At 40.3% G+C, this 21,460-nt stretch overlaps 1 protein-coding gene across 1 annotated transcript in view; it reads right to left on the bottom strand.

Moving 5' to 3' along the window:
• The window catches only part of EDEM2 (ER degradation enhancing alpha-mannosidase like protein 2), a 28,669-nt gene continuing 24,303 nt past the window's right edge, over positions 17,095-21,460 (bottom strand). The window contains exons 10-11 of the mRNA XM_005688488.3: positions 20,454-20,575; positions 17,095-17,658 (exon numbers count right to left, since the gene is read on the bottom strand). Coding sequence (XP_005688545.2) covers positions 17,158-17,658; positions 20,454-20,575 — 623 coding nt within the window. The 3' untranslated portion in view covers positions 17,095-17,157. The remainder of the gene's footprint in view (positions 17,659-20,453; positions 20,576-21,460) is intronic.

The raw sequence follows: 21,460 nt of genomic DNA on the forward strand, positions 1-21,460 counted from the left end.
GTTGCTTCAGTCGTGTCCAACTCTGTACGACCCCATAGATGGCAGCCCACCAGGCTCCGCCGTCCCTGGGATTCTCCAAGCAAGAATGCTGGAGTGGGTTGCCATTTCCTTCTCCAGTCCATGAAAGTGAAAGGTGAAAGTGAAGTCACTCGGTCGTGTCTAACTCTTCGTGACCCCATGGACTGCAGCCTACCAGGCTCCTCCGTCCATGGGATTCTCCAGGCAAGAGTACTGGAGAGGGTTGCCATTGCCTTCTCCGTAAGACAGCATAAACAACCATAAAAGGCAAGGAATATTCTGGGAAACAGTCAGTATCCAGAATGTGTGAGGAACTTACAGTGTGCTCTCAGCCAAAACTTCTCATCCCCAGGAAGCTTTCTTAATGGCTTACTTTCTCATGTACTCCAGGTTTCTATTCAAGGAGAGACCTTCCCTACCATCCATATAAAAACAGCCCTCACACTCCTTACTTGCGCTCTCCATTTTATTACCTGCTTTGTTTGACCTAACATGGTTTTTCACTTTCTGCACCCCTCCCCCTGACTAGAGGATAATCCGGGTCTTTGCTCATTGCTGCATTTATATCCCCAGCGCATAGAACTTGACACATAGTAGGTGATCAAATATGTTTATTGGCTCAGTAAATTAATGAACAGATGCGTTTTTCAGTTCAGTTCAGTCGCTCAGTCATGACCGACTCTTTGCGATCCCATGAACCGCAGCACACCAGGCCCCAGGCCTCCCTGTCCATCACGAACTCCCAGAGTCCGCCCAAACCCATGTCCATTGAGTCGGTGATGCCATCCAACCATCTTATCCTCTGTCATTCCCTTCTCCTCCTGCCTTCAATCTTTCCCAGCATCAGGGTCTTTTCCAGTGAGTCAGCTCTTCACATCAGGTGGCCAAAGTATTGGAGCTTCAGCTTCAACATCAGTCCTTCCAGTGAAAACCCAGGACTGATCTCCTTTAGGATGAACTGGTTGGGTTTCCTTGCAGTCCAAGGGACTCTCAAGAGTCTTCTCCAACATCACAGTTCAAAAGCATCAATTCTTCAGCACTCAGCTTTCTTTATAGTCCAACTCTCACATCCATACATGACCACTGGAAAAACCATAGCCTTAACTAGATGGACCTTTGTTGGCAAAGTAATGTCTCTGTTTTTCAATATGCTATCTAGGTTGGTCATAACTTTCCTTCCAAGCAGTAAGCGTCTTTTAATTTCATGGCTGCAGTCACCATCTGCAGTGATTTTGGAGCCCAGAAAAATCAAGTCTGACACTGTTTCCACTGTTTCCCCATCTATTTGCCATGAAGTGATGGGACCGGATGCCATGATCTTAGTTTTCTGAATGTTGAGCTTTAAGCCAACTTTTTCACTCTCCTCTTTCAATTTTATCAAGAGGCTTTTTAGTTCCTCTTCACTTTCTGCCATAAGGGTGGTGTCATCTGCATATCTGAGGTTATTGATATTTCTCCCGGCAATCTTGATTCCAGCTTGTGCTTCCTCTAGCCCAGCTTTTCTCATGATGTACTCTGCATATAAGTTAAATAAGTAGGGTGACAATATACAGCCTTGACGCACTCCTTTTCCTATTTGGAACCAGTCTGTTGTTCCATGCCCAGTTCTAACTGTTGCTTTCTGACTTATTGGCTCAGTAAATTAATGAACAGATGCGTTAACACCTACAAAAATCAAGGAAAACCAAACAACCCAATAGGTATGGTGGACTAGACTGTCTCATCTTTGTCACAACTGGGAGACAGGATCCTGACAGATCTTACAGTTCAAATGGCCCTTCAGGTTTCCCTTGGCACTCATCATGCTGAAGGCAAGTCTTCCCATCTCAGCTGTGACCCAACCACAAATGTCACTGTCCGTTCCTAAATTTGTACGTTCCTCAGCCCAGCCTGGCCCAGGCATTCCCCAAATCTGTCTATTCACTGAATCAAAAATGATCACTTCAAGTTCAGTCCCAAGGTCACTACCAACTAGGAAATAAGTTTTCAGAAAGTGAAAGTGAAGTCACTCAGTCATGTCCAACTCTTTGAGAACCCCATGAACTGTAGCCTACCAGGCTCCTTAGTCCATGGAAATTTTCCAGGGAAGAGTACTGGAGTGTGCTGTTATTTCCTCCTCCAGGGGAATCTTCCCAGCTCAGGGATTGAATCCCCAGGTTTCCAGAAGCCTCTGGGTAAAGGCACTCCCACTTCATCTCTTTTCTGCCGGCCTTTTCCATAGAAACCAGATGAGTGTCTTTCACCACCAGAGGGCGTAGGACCCCCTCCCAAAAGAGCCCAGTTGATGTCAATTGGGATCACAGTTAGAAAAACTGAAGCTTCTTAATAGGCTAATTTCCACACCCCACATTAATCCCAAATGGTTTAACCAAACATGCCGATACTACTCAGAGACTATCACTTCTTGTAAATGAGTTACTCAACGGGCAGATGGATTTTCTGGGGCAATTTAAAAAATTTTTCAACATAGAAAAGTCATTTTAATCAAAGCAACTGGCACAGTTATATTCAGACCATAGAAACAGCTGTTCATATATCGTCCTTTGCTGTTATTTCCAACGATTATATTTTACACATTACATTTCTAATGTACAACTTTTCAAGGATTTGTTTCAAAAATGTTTGTTGGGTACAGTTTTACTTGCCAGGCGCTCGGGATACAGTGCTAAATAAAAGAAACAAAATCTCTGCCCTCATGGAGCTTATATGCTTATGTAAGACCCACCCTTTTCTTTTTCGGCGGGGAGGGGGTGGGAATTTACCATTGGCCAAGCAGTTTATTTGCAATGTTTTATTTTCCCTCCAGTTTTTTGGGGGAAATTTTCAAATCTTCAGAAAAGTTGAAAGAATAATACTATGAATACTCAGATATTCTTGCTTAAACTCATCAATTGTTTACATTATTTTATCTTTATTTTTCTCTATCTGTATATATATATACACATACATATACACATCAAATTTGTTCCCAAACCATTTGAAAGTAAATTACAGATATCATGATACTATACCTCAATACTTTAGCATATTATTTCCCAAGAATATGGACCTGCTTCTAATAACTATGACACCATCACATCACCATCGCATTAAAGAAATTTAATGTTATATAATACCACCTTCCATTCAATTGTCTGCAATTGCCCCCAAGATGTCCTATAGGGTCTTACCCCCACCCCACCCCCCCAACAGGATTCAATCAAGGATCATGCCTTGTTTTTGAATATCATATCTCTTTAGTGTCGTTTAATGTCTAAGAGTCCTCTCATCTGTTCTGTCTTCATGACACTGACAGTTTTTAAGGGTCTGGGCCAATTTTGCTGAATGCCTACTATCTGGATTTCTTGATTAGATTAGGGTTCAGATTTTCTAGCAAGAATACTATATAGTTGATGGTATCTTTCCCACTGGTTCACATCAGGATGAAATAATATAAATTTATCCCATTATTAATGATGCCAAGGTTGATCTCTTGGCCTAAGTGGTATTTGCCAAGTGTCTTATTGGAAAGGTACATTTTTTCCTTTTGTAATTAATAAGTAATATGTGGCCTCAAGACTGAAGCTCTCTTGTTCCCCCCACCAACTTGTTTTAATTGCTAAGTCGTGTCTGACTCTTTTGAGACCCCGTGGATTGTAGCCTGCCAGGCTCCTCTGTCTATGGGATTTCCCAGGCAAGAATACTGGAGTGGGTTGCCATTTTCTTCCCCAGGGGATCTTTGCAACCTAGAGATCGAACCTACATCTCCTGCATTGGCAGGTGGATTCTTTACCACTGAGCCACCTGGAAAGCCCAACCTTTTCCCTAGGATGATAGTAATTAACCTTTCCTCTGTTGTCAAAGGGGCTTCCCTTGTGGCTCAGCTGGTAAAGAATCTGCCTGCAATGCAGGAGACCTGGGTTCCATCCCTGCCTGGGTTGGGAAGATAAGGAAATGGCAACCCACTCCATTATTCTTGCTTGGAGAGTTCCATGGACAGGGGAGCCTGGTGGGCTGCAGTCCATGGGGTTGCAAAGAGTCAGACACAACTGAGCAAGTAACACACACATACACACACACCCCTGATTCCCATCATTCTTCCAAAGAGTCTGACACAACTGAGTAACACACTGCACCCTGATTCCCACCATTCTTCCACATCCCCTTCATGTTCCAGGCAGACTCGGATCCTTAGAGACCTCCTGGGTGAGAAGACCCAACTCCTGCAAATCCCACATTTTCTTTAAGACTAAGTTCCTACTCTTTGCAGAACTCTGGAAGCATTTCTGGTCAGACTCTCACAACCTAACCCTTGCTCACCAACATTTTTAGTTTTGTTCTATACTTAGTTCTCGTGGTTTCTTTCCACTTCCTGGTAGACTGCATCTGACAGAAGGATAAAGTAACAAGATTACTTCCCCTCCTCCTAACATACATATAGTTCAAAAGACATTCAAAACCTTATTTCCTGCAATTGTATAATTATCCCTTTTTGAAACTCCTTTTTGGAAAGAACCAAAAAAAAAAAAAAAAAAAAAAAAAAAAGAGGTCTCTTTTGAAAAGAAAGAAAAAAATCTAAGTAAAAGCCACTGCCTCTGAGTCTTTCCCGTAATTCTTGAGAACTTCTTGACAGGCGACAAATTTGACTTCTCTGGTGAATTCGAGTCTCAAAAACAGGCCAAAGTCCTTGAGTGAAACGATGAATAGTGGATGATTAATACCATTTTTTTATTCTTAAAAAAATTTTTTTTAATTTGGAATAATTTTAGATTTACTAAAGAGTTGCAAGAATAATACTAACAGTTCCCTTACACCCATATCTCATCTTTCTCCAATATTTACATCTTACATAACCATCCTTTTTCTGTTTGTTTTTTAAAGCTTCAGTACAAGGAAAAGAAGTCCCAGATTGACTGTTGTGCTGCAATCCTAGAAACCAATCAATCAAATTAGAAGAACCCCTAAGAAGAAAACAGAATAGATTCCCACCAGGAATTAGTGTCAAAAATTGAGATTCTTCAGCATTCAGAAACTCGTAAGAGGATATAATTACAATTTTATGCCTAGACATTTGAAAATTCAGATGGAATAAAATTTCTAGGAAAAAAATCTATACCTAAATGGACACAAGAAGTAATAGAAAATTGGAATAATCCCACAACTATTAAAGAAATTGAATCTATAATTTAAAAACCTCCCCCCTACACACACACATATATACACACACATACACAAATTCAGTCCCAAATGGCTATGAAATCTACCAACCTTTTAAGGAAGAAATAATACCAGTAATACATAATTTCTTCCAAAAGCCAGATAAAGAAGTAATATTCCCCGACTGTTATTGTGAAGCCAGCATAACATTAATACCAACAACAAGAGATAAGGGGCAATGAAAAGCTCTAATTTTATTTCGTTTAATTTGAGCTGCTTTCATTAATAAGGTTTCATTGATTTCTTGCAACAATGATGGGGACATCAAATACCCTGGTTCTGAAACATGAGCTTACATCAGAATCACCTGGCCAAGTAGAGCATACAAAGTTGCTTCAGTTGTGTCCACTTCTTTGTGACCCTATAGACTGTAGCCCGCCAGGCTCTTCTGTCCATGGGATTCTCCAGGCAAGAATACTGGAGTGGGTTGCCGTTTCTTCCTCCAAAGGATCTTCCCAAATCAGGGATCAAACTCGCGTCTTTTCAGTTCAGTTCAGTTCAATCGCTCAGTCATGTCTGACTCTTTGAGACCCCATGAATCGCAGCACGCCAGGCCTCCCTGTTCATCACCATCTCCCGGAGTTCACTCAGACTCACCTCCATCAAGTCAGTGATGCCATCCAGCCATCTCATCCTCGGTTGTCCCTTTCTCCTACTGCCCCCAATCCTTCCCAGCATCAGAGTCTTTTCCAATGAGTCAACTCTTCGCATGAGGTGGCCAAAATACTGGAGCTTCAGCTTTAGCATCATTCCTTCCAAAGAAATCCCAGGGTTGATCTCCTTCAGAATGGCCTGGTTGGATCTCCTTGCAGTCCAAGGGACTCTCAAGAGTCTCCTCCAACACCACAGTTCAAAAGCATCAATTCTTCGGCACTCAGCTTTCTTCACAGTCCAACTCTCACATCCATACATGACAGGAAAAACCATGGCCTTGACTAGACGGACCTTAGTCGGCAAAGTACTGTCTCTGCTTTTGAATATGCTATCTAGGTTGGTCATAACTTTTCTTCCAAGGAGTAAGCGTCTTTTAATTTCATGGCTGCAGTCACCATCTGCAGTGATTTTGGACCCCCCAAAAATAAAGTCTGACACTGTTTCGACTGTTTCCCCATCTATTTCCCAAGTAAGATGGTAGGTATTGCAAGAGGGCATCAGAGGGCAGACACACTGAAATCATACTCACAGAAAACTAGTCAATCTAATCACACTAGGATCACAGCCTTGTCTAACTCAATGAAACCAAGCCATGCCTGCAGGGCAGCCCAAGACGGGCGGGTCATGGTGGAGAGGTCTGACAGAACCTGGTCCACTGGAGAAGGGAATGGTAAGCCACTTCAGTATTCTTGCCTTGAAAACCCCATGAACAGCATGAAAAGGCAAAATGATAGGATACCAAAAGAGGAACTCCCCAGGTCATTAGGTGCCCAATATGCTACTGGAGATCAGTGGAGAAGTAACTCCAGAAAGAATGAAGGGATGGAGCCAAAACAAAAACAATACCCAGTTGTGCATGTGACTGGTGATAGAAGCAAGATCCGATGCTGTAAAGAGCAATATTGCATAGGAACCTGGAATGTCAGGTCCATGAATCAAGGCAAATTGGAAGTGGTCAAACAAGAGATGGCAAGGGTGAACGTCAACATTCTAGGAATCAGCGAACTAAAATGGACTGGAATGGGTGAATTTAACTCAGATGACCGTTATATCTACTACTGCAGGCAGGAATCCCTCAGAAGAAATGGAGTGGCCATCATGGTCAACAAGAGTCCGAAATGCAGTACTTGGATGCAATCTCAAAAACGACAGAATGATCTCTGTTCGTCTCCAAGGCAAACCATTCAATATCACAGTTATCCAAGTCTATGCTCCAACCAGTAGTGCTGAAGAAGCTGAAGTTGAACGGTTTTATGAAGACCTACAAGACCTTTTAGAACTAACACCCAAAAAAGATGTCCTTTTCATTATAGGGGACTGGAATGCAAACGTAGGAAGTCAAGAAACACCTGGAGTAACAGGCAAATTTGGCCTTGGAATGCAGAATGAAGCAGGGCAAAGACTAATAGAGTTTTGCCAAGAAAATGCACTGGTCATAGCAAACACCCTCTTCCAACAACATAAGAGAAGACTCTACACATGGACATCACCAGATGGTCAACACCGAAATCAGATTGATTATATTCTTTGCAGCCAAAGATGGAGAAGCTGTATATAGTCAACAAAAACAAGACCAGGAGCTGACTGTGGCTCAGATCATGAACTCCTTATTACCAAATTCAGACTAAAATTGAAGAAAGTAGGGAAAACCGCTAGACCATTCAGGTATGACTGAAATCGCGTCTCTTACCTCTCCTGTATTGGTAGGTAGGTTCCTTACCACTAGCGCCACCTGGGAATCAGCTGGAAGGCTTGTTAAAACACATACTGCTGGCCCTCCCTTTTCTGAATCAGAAGTTCTGGAGTGGAGCCCATGGGTTTACGTTTGTAACAAGTTCTCTGGTGATGCTGCTGCTTCTGCACCAGGGGCCACACTTGAAAACCATGGAACCAGTGGCATGTATTAGGTTGGTACAGAAGTAATTGCAGTTTCAGACCATGAATTTTAAATCATTATAACAAGGATCAGCTTCAATGGTTGCTGTCAGTTGGTCGTTCTCAATTTCCAACGATTGGCCACTCTGCGCCTCAGCTTTAAGGCTCTTGTCTCCTTTGCAAAACTTCTTGAACCACCATTGCACTGTACATTTGTTAGCAGTTTCTGGGCCGAATCCATTGTTGATGTAGCTAGTTGTCTCCACTGCTTTATGACCCATTTTGAACTCGAATAAAAAAGGTCGCTCAAATTTGCTTTTTGTCTTAACATCATTTCTATAGTCCAAAATAAATATAAACAGCAAATAATGTCATTAGCAAAAAAACAGAAAGTGAGAAATGCAATTAAAATGATGTATAACATAACCACATTTAAGAATATATTCTAATACCAAACAGCAAAGTTCAACAGTGCAAAACCGCAATTACTTTTGCACCAACCTAATATATTGAAATTTTGCTTGCCATTGCAGTAATATCATTTGCAATGCTTGGATAGGCTTGAAATGTTGGACTGGGTTTCCTAAGAACTTTCTAATTTAATTCACTAAGAATGTTAAAAAATATATCAGTCAAATAGGCCAACATTGTTATTCCAAAAAAAACAACTTTGAAAAGATTTTCCAAATGAGATTGTTTTTTGGCTAGAAAAATAGGAATTTTATTCTTGTATTCTTGTAATGGACTTCAGACTTTCCCTTAAGACTACCAACTAACTCTGATATGATAAAATAAGTGGTAGGTCACCTCTAATCCCTGAAGAATTTTCTTCCAAAAATTGGCTACTCTGTTGACTTCCTTTAATAAAATGAACAACTTCCACTGTTTCTGCCAAACATACACATGAATTTCAGCAAAATTTGTTTTCCAAAGATTTACAACCTGTAAGACTATGCCAAATAACATCGTTTTCAGATGCTGCTAACATTTTAAAAATGCCTTTGTCATATTTTAATTTTTCCAGACTAATTTATATTGACCAAAATTGTACTTGTCAATTTTGTAAACATTTTTAATCCAGTTTTGTGTGAGGAGAACAACTAAATACATAACAAGACCCTCCTTAAAATGGCCTTACCACTCATTTCAGGCATAAACTAAGCATTATACAATACCCAACTTGTCTTTCTCAAGTTAGATCACAAAATCAATACCATAATTAACACTACTTTCAAAATTCTGCAAAGATTCAAGGAGAAATCATATTATCGCTAAGATGTATGTTTATTGATTTACCATAAAAACAGTACACAACAAACAATATACCAGAAGACTAAAAACCTTTAGCACAGGGAAGGAAACCATCAACAAAACAAAAAGGCTACCTACTGAGTGGGAGAAGGTATTTGTGAATTTCATATCCAATAAGAGGTTAATATCCAAATGAGACAAAGAATTCATACAACTTAACATCAAAAACAAAACAAAACCTAAGTAACCCAATTTAAAAATGGGCAGAGGATCCAAATAGGTGTTTTTCATACAGATGGCCAACAGGCACATGAAAAGATGCTCAACATCACTGACCAACAGGGAAACGCAAATCAAAACCACAATGAGATATCACCTCTCACCTGTCAGACGGCTGTTATCAAAAAGACAACAGATAACAAACGTAGGTGAGGATGTGGAGAAAAGAGAACCCTTTTGCACTACTGGTGGAAATGTGAATTGATGCAGCCACTGTGGAAAACAGTACAGAGACTCCTCAAAAAAGTTAAAAATAGAACTACTATACAATTCAGTGGTTTCACTCCTGGGTATTTATCCAAAGAAAATAAAAACACTAATTAAAAAAGATATGCACTCCTGTGGTCACTGTAGCATTATTTACAACAGCCAAGATATGGAAGCAACCTAAGTGCCTATCAATAGCTGAATGGATAGAGTATGTGGTATAAATATATATTACCCAGCCACAAAAAAGAATGAAATATTGCCATTTGTGACAACTTGGATGAACCTAGAAGGTATTATGCTAAGTGAAGTAAGTCAGAGAAAGAAAAATGCTCTGTGACTTTACTTATATGTGGAATCTAAAAACCGAAACAAAGCAACATAACAAAACAGAAACAGTGACATACAGAGAACAACCAGTTGGTTGCAGAGGGGAAGGGAGTCAGGGGTCGGGGAGGAAAGAGATGAAAGCGATTAAGAGTTCCAGAATTCAAGTTACAAAAGAAATGAGTCAAGGGTATGAAATGTCCAGTGTGGGGAATACAGTCAATAATTATGGGGACTTCCCTAGCAGTCCAGTGGTTAAGACCTTGTGCTTCAAATGCAGGAGACGTGGGTTCAATCCCTGGTCCAGGAACTAAGAGCCTGCATGCCGTGCAGCAAGGCCAAAATAAGTTTTTTAATAAAATAAATAATTATGTAATGTCTTTTACAGGGACAGACTGTAACTAGACTTACTGAGGTGATCATTTTGCAATGTCTAAAAATATCGAATTACTATGTTGTGTAACAGGAACTAACACAGTGTACACAGGTCAGTTGTACTTCAAAAAGAAACTCAGAAAAAGAGATCAGATTTATGGTACTAGAGGCAGGGGGAGGGGGCTGGGAATTGGATGAATGTAGTCAAGAGGTATAAACTTTCAGTTATAAGGTAAATAGATACTAGGGATGTAATATACAACATAATAAATATAATTAACACTACTATATATATGAAAGTTAAGAGAATAAATCATAAGGGTTCTCATCATGAGGAAATTTTTTTCTATTTCTTTAATTTTGTATCTATATGAGATGATGGATGTTCACTAAACTTATTGTGAAAATCATTTCATAATGTTATGTAAATCAAATCATTATACAGTGCCGTGTATCAATTTATATCTCAATAAAACTGGAAGAAAAACAAAAGCAAAATATATATATGCCAGAAGAACAGTTTCTTATTTTTTCAGGAGCTTTGTGAGCAGTTTTCCCTTTTGGCACCGAATATACAATCCAATACAATGATAATAAGGATTTCTCATTGATAGCTACATTATGGCTCAGAAAAATCTGTCCCATCACATTATATATACTTTTCTTTTTTTGAAAATATTCAAGGGACTGATTCAGCATGTCATGTTTCCAAGTATCTTTTTAATACTACTACTACTACTAAGTCGCTTCAGTCGTGTCCGACTCTGTGCGACCCCATAGACGGCAGCCCACCAGGCTCCCCCGTCCCTGGGATTCTCCAGGCAAGAACACTGGAGTGGGTTGCCATTTCCTTCTCCAATGCATCTTTTTAATATTGCTGGCTTATTGATGCTTTCATTGGCAAGAGTATCATTACAAATAATGCGTTAGTATATGTCACTTTCGGTTTTGTACATTTGATACAGTCATATTTTTAAAATACTATCTTACTAAACTTACCCTTTTTTTTGGCTGTCCTGGGTCTTCCCTGATGTGTGGGCTTTTCTCTAGCTGCAGAGAGTGGGGGCTACTCTCTAGATGTGGTGCAACGGCTTCTTATTGCAGTGGCTTCTCTTGTGGAGCACCGGCTCCAGGGCATGCGGGCTCCAGTGGTTGTGGCGCAAGGGCTCCGCAGTTGCAGTTTCCGGAGGCTTCAGACCACAGTTGTGGCACACAGGTTTAGTTGCTCCAAGGCATGTGGGATCTTCTCAGACCAGGGATCCAACCCGCGTCTCCTGCGCTGGCAAGTGGATTGTTTACCACTGAGCCACCAAGGAAGTCCCTACTCTTTCTTCTTAATGAGACACAAAGCCATTGTCTGCTAACTAATGTTAAGTACTTTCCCCAATATCACTATTCATTCTTCCTATATTTTCACCTTCTCATTCTCAATTTTTGTAGCATGAAAACAGTCCATTTAAGGACAATTTGACCTATTTCAGTAAAAATGCTACATTTTTCACATGTTCGAGATATTCCTTATTATGAACCGTCTGAAAAAACCACACTGCAAATTCCTAACCAAAACTCAGTTGAAAGTTATGGCAATGTTGCCAAAAATGAAAAATTCTCCCACACTTTCATTCATAACCAACTTCAAATTAATTTGTGGTAACTTGTTTTAGCAGCCCAAATAGACTAAGACGCCATGTCCTAGTGGGCATGAAGTGGTATCTCATTGTGGCTTCGATTTGCATTTCCTTAACGACTAATGATGTTAAATATCTTTTCATGTGCTTGTTGGCCATCTGTTTACTTCTTTGGAGAAATGTCTGTCTCCTTTGCCCATTTTTTCATTGCACTGTTTTTACTGTTGAGTTGTAAAAGTTCTTTATATATTCCAGATATGAAACCGTCACCAGCTATTTGATTTGCAAATATTTTCTCCCATTCTGTAGACTGTCTTTTCATTTTAGTTATAGTATCCTTTGAAGCACAGAGTTTTTAATTTTTAGAAAATCCAATTTATCTGTTTTTCTTTGTTTACATGTGCTATAAGGTGTCTTCTAAGAAGCCACTGCCTAATCCAAGGTCACAAAAATTTATGTTTTCCCCAAAGAATTTTATAGTTTTAGCTCCTATTTAGGTCTTTGATTCACAGAGTTAGTTTTTTATATGGTATTAAATAGTGGTACAAAATCTTTTTTATGCAAGTAGATATCCAGTTGTGCCAGCATAATTTGTTAAAAATGTCCCCCACTGGATTGCCTTGGCACCTTTTTCAAAAATCAATTGACCATGAAGGTTTATTTCTGCATTCTCAGTTCTATTCCATTAATTTATATGTCTACCCTTATGTCAGCACCACACTTTCTATTGTACCTTTGTAGTAAGTTTTAAAATCATGAGTGAATCCTCCAGCTTTGTTCTTTTTTAAGATTGTATTGACTATTCCGGGTCCCTTGACTTTCTATATAACTTTTAAGATCAGCTTGTCCAATTCTCTAAAAAAGGCAACTGAGTTTTGTTAGAGATTCCATTGAATCTGTAGACTAATTTTGGTACAAATGCCATCTTAACAATATTATATCTTTTAACCCATGAAAATGGAAATATTTTCCCATTTACTTAGGTCTTTAAACTTTTAACAATGTTTTGTAGTTTTCAGTGTACAAATCTTCTTGTATTTCTGTTAAATTTACTCCCAAATAATTTTCCTTTATGCTGTTATAAGTGGAAATGTTTAATTTCATTTCTATATTTTAATTGCAAATATACAGAAGTAAGTCGATTTTTGTATATTGATCTTATATCCTGCAACCTTGTTAATCTAATGTTTTTCTCTTATTTGGGAGAAGTATAAAAAGAACAGTTAACTTTAGACTTTAAATTAAAAACACGTACCAGTTGGAATGGTCTCTAGATATAACAGTTAGGCACCTGAGAGGAAACATACAGCTCACTCAAATTAGAAAGATGAGAGGAGGGTTTAGTAAAAAGACTATTTACAAAGGTATATGGGCAGAGTATAAGAGCACCTCAAGGGATATCGTAATCTGGGGCTAGTACTAGCATAGCCATTACCATTACCAAGCCTGAAAGAATAAGGGAATGGAAAGGTTACCATCACCTGAAAAGAAGTTGAGATAAACTTCAACTGAGAGACTAGCTAGCCTGAAGCACCCCCACTGGAAAAAAGCCATGGGAATAAATATCATGACCTCATTCTACTTCCTTTCGCCAATCTCCTGTCCAGACACCCCACTGACTGAACCCAAGTAGAAGCCAGGGAAAAAGTGAACCCATTGGTGTAGTTCATACAGGACCACAAGAGTAGAGAACAATCCACCCTCGTGGGGGAGAGAAGGTGGAGCGGACCTCCAGAGGAGCAAATGAAGATACCCTCACACGAGGTTATGCCACAGTGATAGACAACCTCATCAGAATCACTCAAAGAAAGTAGGAGGAAGAAAACAATAAAAAATACTGAGTCACTATGCTGTACACTTGAAACTAGTATCATACTGTAAATTACATTTCAATAAAAAAATAAAGTACCTGATTAGTAATAAAATGTGAAAGAATTTTTTAAAAAGAAAATAATAAAAGCCAACATTAGGACAGTAGGAAATAAACATAACAATGAACAGTAACAACGAAGTCAAAAGTTTGTTCTTGAAAAATGAATAATAAAATTTAAAATCTCTGGCAAGACTAATCAGGGCACAGGTAAGTAGTATCAGGGATAAGAAAGAACAACTTCATGCTAATAAATTCCTGAAAAATACAATTTTCTTTGGTGATCACTTTGTGATGTATAAAAATATCAAATCATTATGTGGTACTCCTAAAAATATTAAATCACTCTGTTGTACACCTAAATAGTATAATATTGTAAGTCAATTATACTTTAATTTTAAAAATGCCACTCTGTAAATTGGGGAAGAGAATAGGATTTAGGAAAGGACTTTCCTTCTTCTCTCTGGTCTAGAATCCAGTATGTTGACTGATGATCAAGGGTATCCCAGAGTGTGGAGGTGAGTTAGCCTTGGCCACAAAGAAGCTCTGAATAATGAGTGGGGTGGGTTGTGGTTCTATGAGCAGCCATAGCTAATGGTAGCTGTTAGTTTCTAGATGCTGTCATTTCCCCAACTTTCAGTCAGATCTTACTAAAAGTTCATATACCACGATGAAGTGGAATTTATCCCAGAAATGGCCCAATATCCATAAATTAGTGTGATACACATATTAACAAATTGAATAATAGAACCATATGATGATCTCAACAGATGCAGGAAATGTGTTTGACAAAATTCAACACCTATCTGGCTGCTCTCACTTTCTAAGACTGCTCACAATCTGTCTGTGGGGTGTGTTTCTCCCAGGGTTTCTCTCGTCTTTTGAGAGGGACTATATCCTGTCTATACAGTGTGTATCTCTTTCTTCACTATGGCTCACTCTTGAATTCTTTCCTGTGTAAAGCCAAGGACCTCACTTGGTGGCCTGTCCCAGGAACTTACCCTGAGACCTGGGACATGACCACCCTCTTGTGAGTCATTTTCCTAAAACATCTTTACAAAGGAAGACGAATAAGGTGGTCTTCTCCCACTCCCCACTTCTCCTTTGATTATAAAAATGTGGCCCACTTAGTTCTTGGGGTAGAGCCCTCTTGCCTGCCTATTTGTATCTTTCATAGGGTCCTACATTAATAAGTCTATTTCTTGCCTATCAAAAAATATTAACATCCACTTATGACAAAGACTCTTCAAGTGGGTACAGATAGAACATATCTCAACATAATAAAGGCCATATATGACAAACCTATCATCAATATCATACTCAGTGATGAAAAGCTGAAAGCATTTCCTCTAAGATAAGGAAAAAGGCAAGGATGCCCACTCTTGCCACTTTTATTCAACATAGTATCAGAAGTTCTAGCCACAGCAATCAGACAACCAAACAAAGGGAATACAAGTTGGAAAAGAAGAAGTAAAACTGTCACTGTTCACTGATGACATGATATAGAATCTATTTATAGAAAATTGTAAAGATACCACCAAAAAACTATTAGAAATAATAAGTGAACTTTATCATACCATATAAACATAAGACTGCTGCTGCTGCCAAGTCGCTTCAGTCATGTCCGACTCTGTGCGACCCCATGGATGGAAGCCCACCAGATTCCCCCATCCCTGGGATTCTTCAGACAAGAACACTGGAGTAGGTTGCCATTTCCTTCTCCAATGCATGAAAGTGAAAAGTGAAAGGGAAGTCGCTCGTCATGTCCAACTCTTCACGACCCCATGGACTGCAGCTTACCAGGCTCCTCCGTCCATGGGATTTTCCAGGCAAGAGTACTGGAGTGGGGTGCCATTGCCTTCTAGAAACCATAAAACTCCTAGAAGAAAGCATAGTATGCTCTTTGATATTGGTTTTAACAATATTTTTTTGGATATGTCTCAGGCAAGGGAAACAAAAGCCAAAAAAAAAAGGCGGGGGGGGGGGAATTATATCAAACTAAAAAGCTTTTGTACAGAGAAGGAAACTATCAACAAAATGAAAAGGCTGTCTACTGAATGGGAGAAGATATTTGCAAATGATATATCTGAAAAGGGATTAATTATCCAACGTCAACTCAACATCAAGAAAACAAACAACCCAATTAAAAGACGGATAGAAGACATAAATAGGCATTTTTCTAAAGAAGACATATCGATCACACACAAACACATGAAAAGATGCTCAGCATCACTAATCATCAGGAAATGCAAATCAAAACACAATGAGATATTCCCTCATACCTGTCAGAATGGCTATCATCAAAAAGACAACAAATAAATGTGGGCGAGGATGTGACGAAAAGGAAACCCCTGTATACTGTTGGTGGGAATGTAAATTGATGTATCCACTGTGGAAAACAGTACGAAAGATTTCTGAAAAAATTCAAAATAGGACTCCCTTAAGATCTAGCAATTCCATTTCTGGGTATTTATTTGAAGAAAATAAAAATGCTAATTTGAAAAGATATGTACATGCTGATATGCATGCCTATACTCAATGCAGCATTACTTAGAATAGTCAAGATACGGAAGCAACCTAAATGTCCATCAACAGATGAATGGATAAAGAAGATGTGGTGTGTGTGTGTATGTGTGTATATATATATACACACACACAAATATCAGTCACACAAAAGAATAAAATCTTGCCCTTTGTAAAAATATGAATGGACCTAGACAGTATTATGCTAAATGAAATAAGTCAGAAAAAGATAAATACCATGTGATTTCACTTATATGTGGAACCTAAAAACAAAACAAATGAACAAATATAACAAAACAGAAACAGACTCATAGACACAGAGAACAAACCGGTGTTTGCCATGGGGGAGGAGGGGTGGGGGGGAGACTAAAATAGATGACAGAAATTAAGAGGTACAAAATTCCAGTTATAAGTAAGTCATGGGGATGTAATATACAGCACAAGGAATATAGTCAATAATACTGTAATAACTTAGTATGGTGACAGATGGTAACTAGGCCTTTTGTGGTGATCATTTTATTATGTATAAAAGTATTTACTATATTCTACATACAGTATAGTTCTTATATAGCTCTATATTATATAAGCCTTATGGAATTTATAGAATATTATAAGTCAGTTATACTTCAATTAAAAAAAATAAAAAATGAAACTATCTCCCCCCACCTCCCAGAAAAGGAATATATTTACAACACCCTCCAGAAAATGGGAACCTTGAAAGGAAAGGAGATTCAAATATCAAGCCCTGGGGTCTTTGAAGCTGGCTAACTTTATGTTCAGCTATTTCTCCAACCATAAGAGAAAAACTAGATTTGCAACTGTTTTTAGTTGTGCACCCTATCTTTGAATGAAATCTCATGAGAAACCACCCAATTTGTAAAATAGAAAACCATGATCATCAAAAGCAGATTTATTGTTATAGTTTAGTTTAAAAAACAAAATATCATCCAGTGGTTATGAGGAATCTAGGAAAACCTGTCCCAGTAATGCCAGCTTCGAGGTAAAAGGCTGACTAGGGCAGCTGAGAAGTGGGATTTTCTGCTTGGCAGGCTTCTTTTCCCTTGCCTGCTCATGGCTTTCAGGGGAGGAGAATGTTCCGGGCCCTGATGGGGGTTCCCATGGCCCCGAGCTCATAGTTTTCTTCTGAAATCTCGACCTTTTCCGTTTGAGAGAGTAAAATTCCCTCATCAAATCTTCTACTTCCCACTGTTCTTCCTTCAGCCTCCGGCAACAGTGCAGGGCAGCGGGGTCGATGGGGTGCGCTTCTGTGTTGAAGATATAACCCCCGGCCCCCAAGACGCACTCCCCGTAGGGGGTGATCACCGCATCGAAGGTGGAGCCGTTGTTGTGGATAAAGTTGTCCGGATCAAACAGCAGGTAGAGGTATTTCACAGTCTCGGCCAGGAAGAAAGACTCCATGCGGTTGTCAAGCTTGTGGTCCCGCAGATCTTTGATCTGCCATGTGGAAGAAGGAAGTAAGTCAGACTAGCATCAGAGCAGGAGAAAGGGTTGGGGGACCCCGTCAGGACTTCCTGCCACTAGGCGGCTACGGATCTTTGAGCAAATCACTTACCGTCATCTCTCACCAAACTTATCACAATTTTCAACAGGGCTTCCTTCTTCCATTCTTACCCTAAAGGATTTGTTGTTGTTGTTTAGTTGCTAAGTTGTATCCTACTCTTTGCGACCCCATGGACTGTAGCCTGCCAGGCTCCTCTGTCCATGGGATTTCCCAGGCAAGAATACTGGAGTGCCATTTCCTTCTCCAGGGGATCTTTCCAACTCATGGATTGAACCTGTATCTCCTGCTTGGCAGGCAGATTCTTTACCACTGAACCACCTGGGAAACGCTATGCCTAAGGATATTTTAATCTTAAGTCTTACCTGTCAATCCTCTATGGAAAACCCTCTGTTAACATCCCATTTCCCACAAACTAAAATCAAAGTCCTTATCGTGGCCTAACAGGTGTTTGCTGATCTGGCTCCTGCTCCTTGCTGACCTCATCTTTTTCCTGCTCTTTCTGTGGCTCTCGCAGGTCCAGCCACTCAGCTTTTCTATTCTCTGAACAAGCTCATGCCTGGCCCAGTTCTTTCCAGTGGTGTTCTTGAAACCTGGAGCCATCTTCCTTCAGGTATCTTCCCCCTCCTTCACTTCCTGCAGGTCTCTGCTCAAATGCTGCCTCATCAGAAGTGTCTTTCTTGGTCCCCCTACGTGATACAACAATATCCTAGCCCCTTTATCTTATCCTTTTGTGACTCCAAACATTTCTTAATGATGTAAAAATGTAGCATCATTTACTTATTGGACATTAAGATGGTTACCAAGTTTTTTGCTCTTGTACACAACTGATTAGGAGTCTTTACAAAGAAAAATTCATACTGAGTTTATAGTCAGGGATGAGTAGGTTTACTTGCTACATTTATTTTAGTTTCTAAAATAAGTATTTATTTTAGAATTAGCAATGCATTTTCTTAAACTAGTTCTCAGTAGACATCTATTTTATACCCCAAAAATATGACTAAATTATGGACTTGATGTACCAGGAATTATTATTCTTTTGTCCTGTTTGCCAAAGGCCAAGGAGTCAGATGCCTATTCCCATCATTCGCCTTGGCAGGGCTCCAAAAGACTTCACTTTCATGGAAATAAGTCAAGAGTTCTAAGGCCCCACTGAGCTCATCCACTTTGGCTTTTCACAAAATACAACATACTAGAAATTAAAGCACATTGTTGCTTTATATTTCTCCTACACATACAGGTCTTCTCTTTAAAAACATGCATCTATGTTTTACTCCTAGAATATAATCAATTACAGCTTTTTGAAAAGGAAGTTTTTTTGATTTGTTTTTAATTCCATACCCTAAAAAAAACCTCTGTAGGCTTTTTGGTGAATCTCCTTCCAGACTATTTGCTTCAACATCTGGTTTTTACATGTCTGCAACCACTGTTTATTTCTGTCTTGCCTGCTTGGGTCCTCTAACGATGTGATATGGCTCTTCTCCTTGACCCGATATGGCTCTTCTCCTTGACCTTTTCAATCCATTCTCCACAGAGGGGCCAGAGTGATCTTTCTAAAATATAGCACATCACTGCTCTGCTGTAAATCCTACCAGGGCTTCTCGTTCCCAGCAGAATGAAATCCCAGCTCTTCCTCATGGCTAATACAAAGCTCTATGTGATCTAGCCCCTGCCTACTTCTGGGAACGTATCTTTTCCCACTTTCCCCCTTGCTCACCCGCCTCCAGCCACAATGGCCTCCTTTGTCTCCTAGATAAACAGTCACTGTTTTTCCTATTAAAATGTCGGCTCAGGGGCTTGGTCTCTCTTCATTGCTATAATCCTCAGTCTAGCACAGCACTTGGCCCGTGAATGACACTCAGCAAATATCTATGAGACCAGTAAGGCTGTTTCATGAAGGTTTGCAAATAAGGCTTATTGTTGTTGTTTTTCAGTTGCTAAGTCGTATCCAACTCTTCTGCAACCCCATGGACTATAGCCAGTCAGGCCCCTCTGTCCATGGGATTCTCCAGGCAAGAATACTGGGTTGTCATTTCCTTCTCCAGGAGATCTTCCCAACTCAGGAATGGAACCCACATCTCCTGTTTGGCAGAGGGATTCTTTACTACTGAGCCACCAGGGAAGCCCGCAAATAAGGCTGTGTACGTGTGTGTGCTCATGTGTGCTTAGCTGCTCCATCATGTCCAACTCTTTGTGACCCCATGGACTGCAGGCAGCCAGACTCCTCTGTCTATGGGAATTTTTCCAGGCAAGAAGACAGGAATGGGTTGCTATTTTCTCCTCCAGGGGATCTTCCTGACCCAGGGATTAAACCCACATCTCCTGTGTCTTCTGCATTGCAGGCGGATTCTTTACTGCTGAGCCATCAGGCTTCCCTGCAAATAAGGCTATGGGACTGTAATTCCCTTCTAAAGTCCATTTTATAGGCCTTTTCACAAAATGTTTCACAAAACAATTCTTTGCAAAGTAGCCTATTCAGATAGCTAGAGGGTCTCTGAAGTAGGGAAAAGGCCAAGGGTAGGGGGTCTAGACCCCTGGGAACGAGTCCTAGCTCCACCTCTACCTGCTTTGTGAGCTTTAGCCAGGCTCAGCTTCTGTTCCTCAGCCTCCCCATCTATAAAATAAAGACACTACTTACACCTTTAAGAGTCCTTCCAGTGTTAATATTCCAGAGGCTCTTTAGCGGCAGGGGGTGAGATTTCCCAATTCTTGGGCCCATGGAAATACTTACTGTGGCAAATCCACACTCCACCTTGCTGATTTTCTCGATGGATTCCACAGCATCTCTTCCGAGTTCTAAGAGAGTGGGATCCCCCGTGGCACGGTAGAGGTACATGGCACTCTCAATGAGTTCTGCAAAGTTCAAAGTGGACCCTTCTCAACCAGTGGCTGGGCAGGGAAGGCTGGGAGCCTGCCTGGAGCAGCGAGAGACTCCTCCCCTCCTTACTGTGTCCACAGGGTCCCAACAAGGGGGAATGGGGGCAACTCCTTCAAATTGAATCTTCAGAGCCAATCCACCCACAATCTGAGGCTTAGTAGAGACCAGCATTAGAATGGATCATGGATTCCCATCCCAAGGGAGAGACAGGCAGCCAGTTTCTGGGATGGGGAAGGGGGCAGGGGCTGCTGCCCACCTCCCAATATCTGTTCCCTCCTTCTTCCTTAGTAACAGAATCGCTAACTTTACTCAAGTATAAGGCTCTCTGGATTAACAACTATTCCCAGCAGGCAGGTGTGGGATTAAGGTCCCTGACACCAAAGAGTACCACATAAGGCCGGAAAATCAGAGAATACATTAAATTTCCTGTTTTTCTTTTGACCACATGGTATGGCATCTTAGTTTCCCCACCAGGGATTAAACCCAGGCCCCTTGCAATAGAAGCACGGAGTCTTAACCACTGGACCACTAGGGAAGTCCCCCCAAAATAAACTTCTATTTTAATTAAGCTACTATTTTTTCTCTGCCACTTACAGCCTAACCTGATCCTAAAGCTTCAAAGAGTATGAGTCTGTCATTATAAGGCCCTTTCCAAGATGGGATGGGCAAAAAGATGAAGGTTAAGATATTCAAGAATCAACTTACAATCTAGCAAAGACGCAGCCATCAGTTCACTGTGCCCAGAACAAGGCAACAGTCTTGCCTTGTTCTACACAATTGGAATCTGACATTCAGACATGAGCCCCATCATAAGATGAATATTAGCCAACTAGCCAACAGGAGCTGGACTGAATGGGACT

This window comes from Capra hircus, chromosome 13 (genome assembly GCF_001704415.2).
Source record: "Capra hircus breed San Clemente chromosome 13, ASM170441v1, whole genome shotgun sequence".
NCBI lineage: Eukaryota > Metazoa > Chordata > Mammalia > Artiodactyla > Bovidae > Capra > Capra hircus.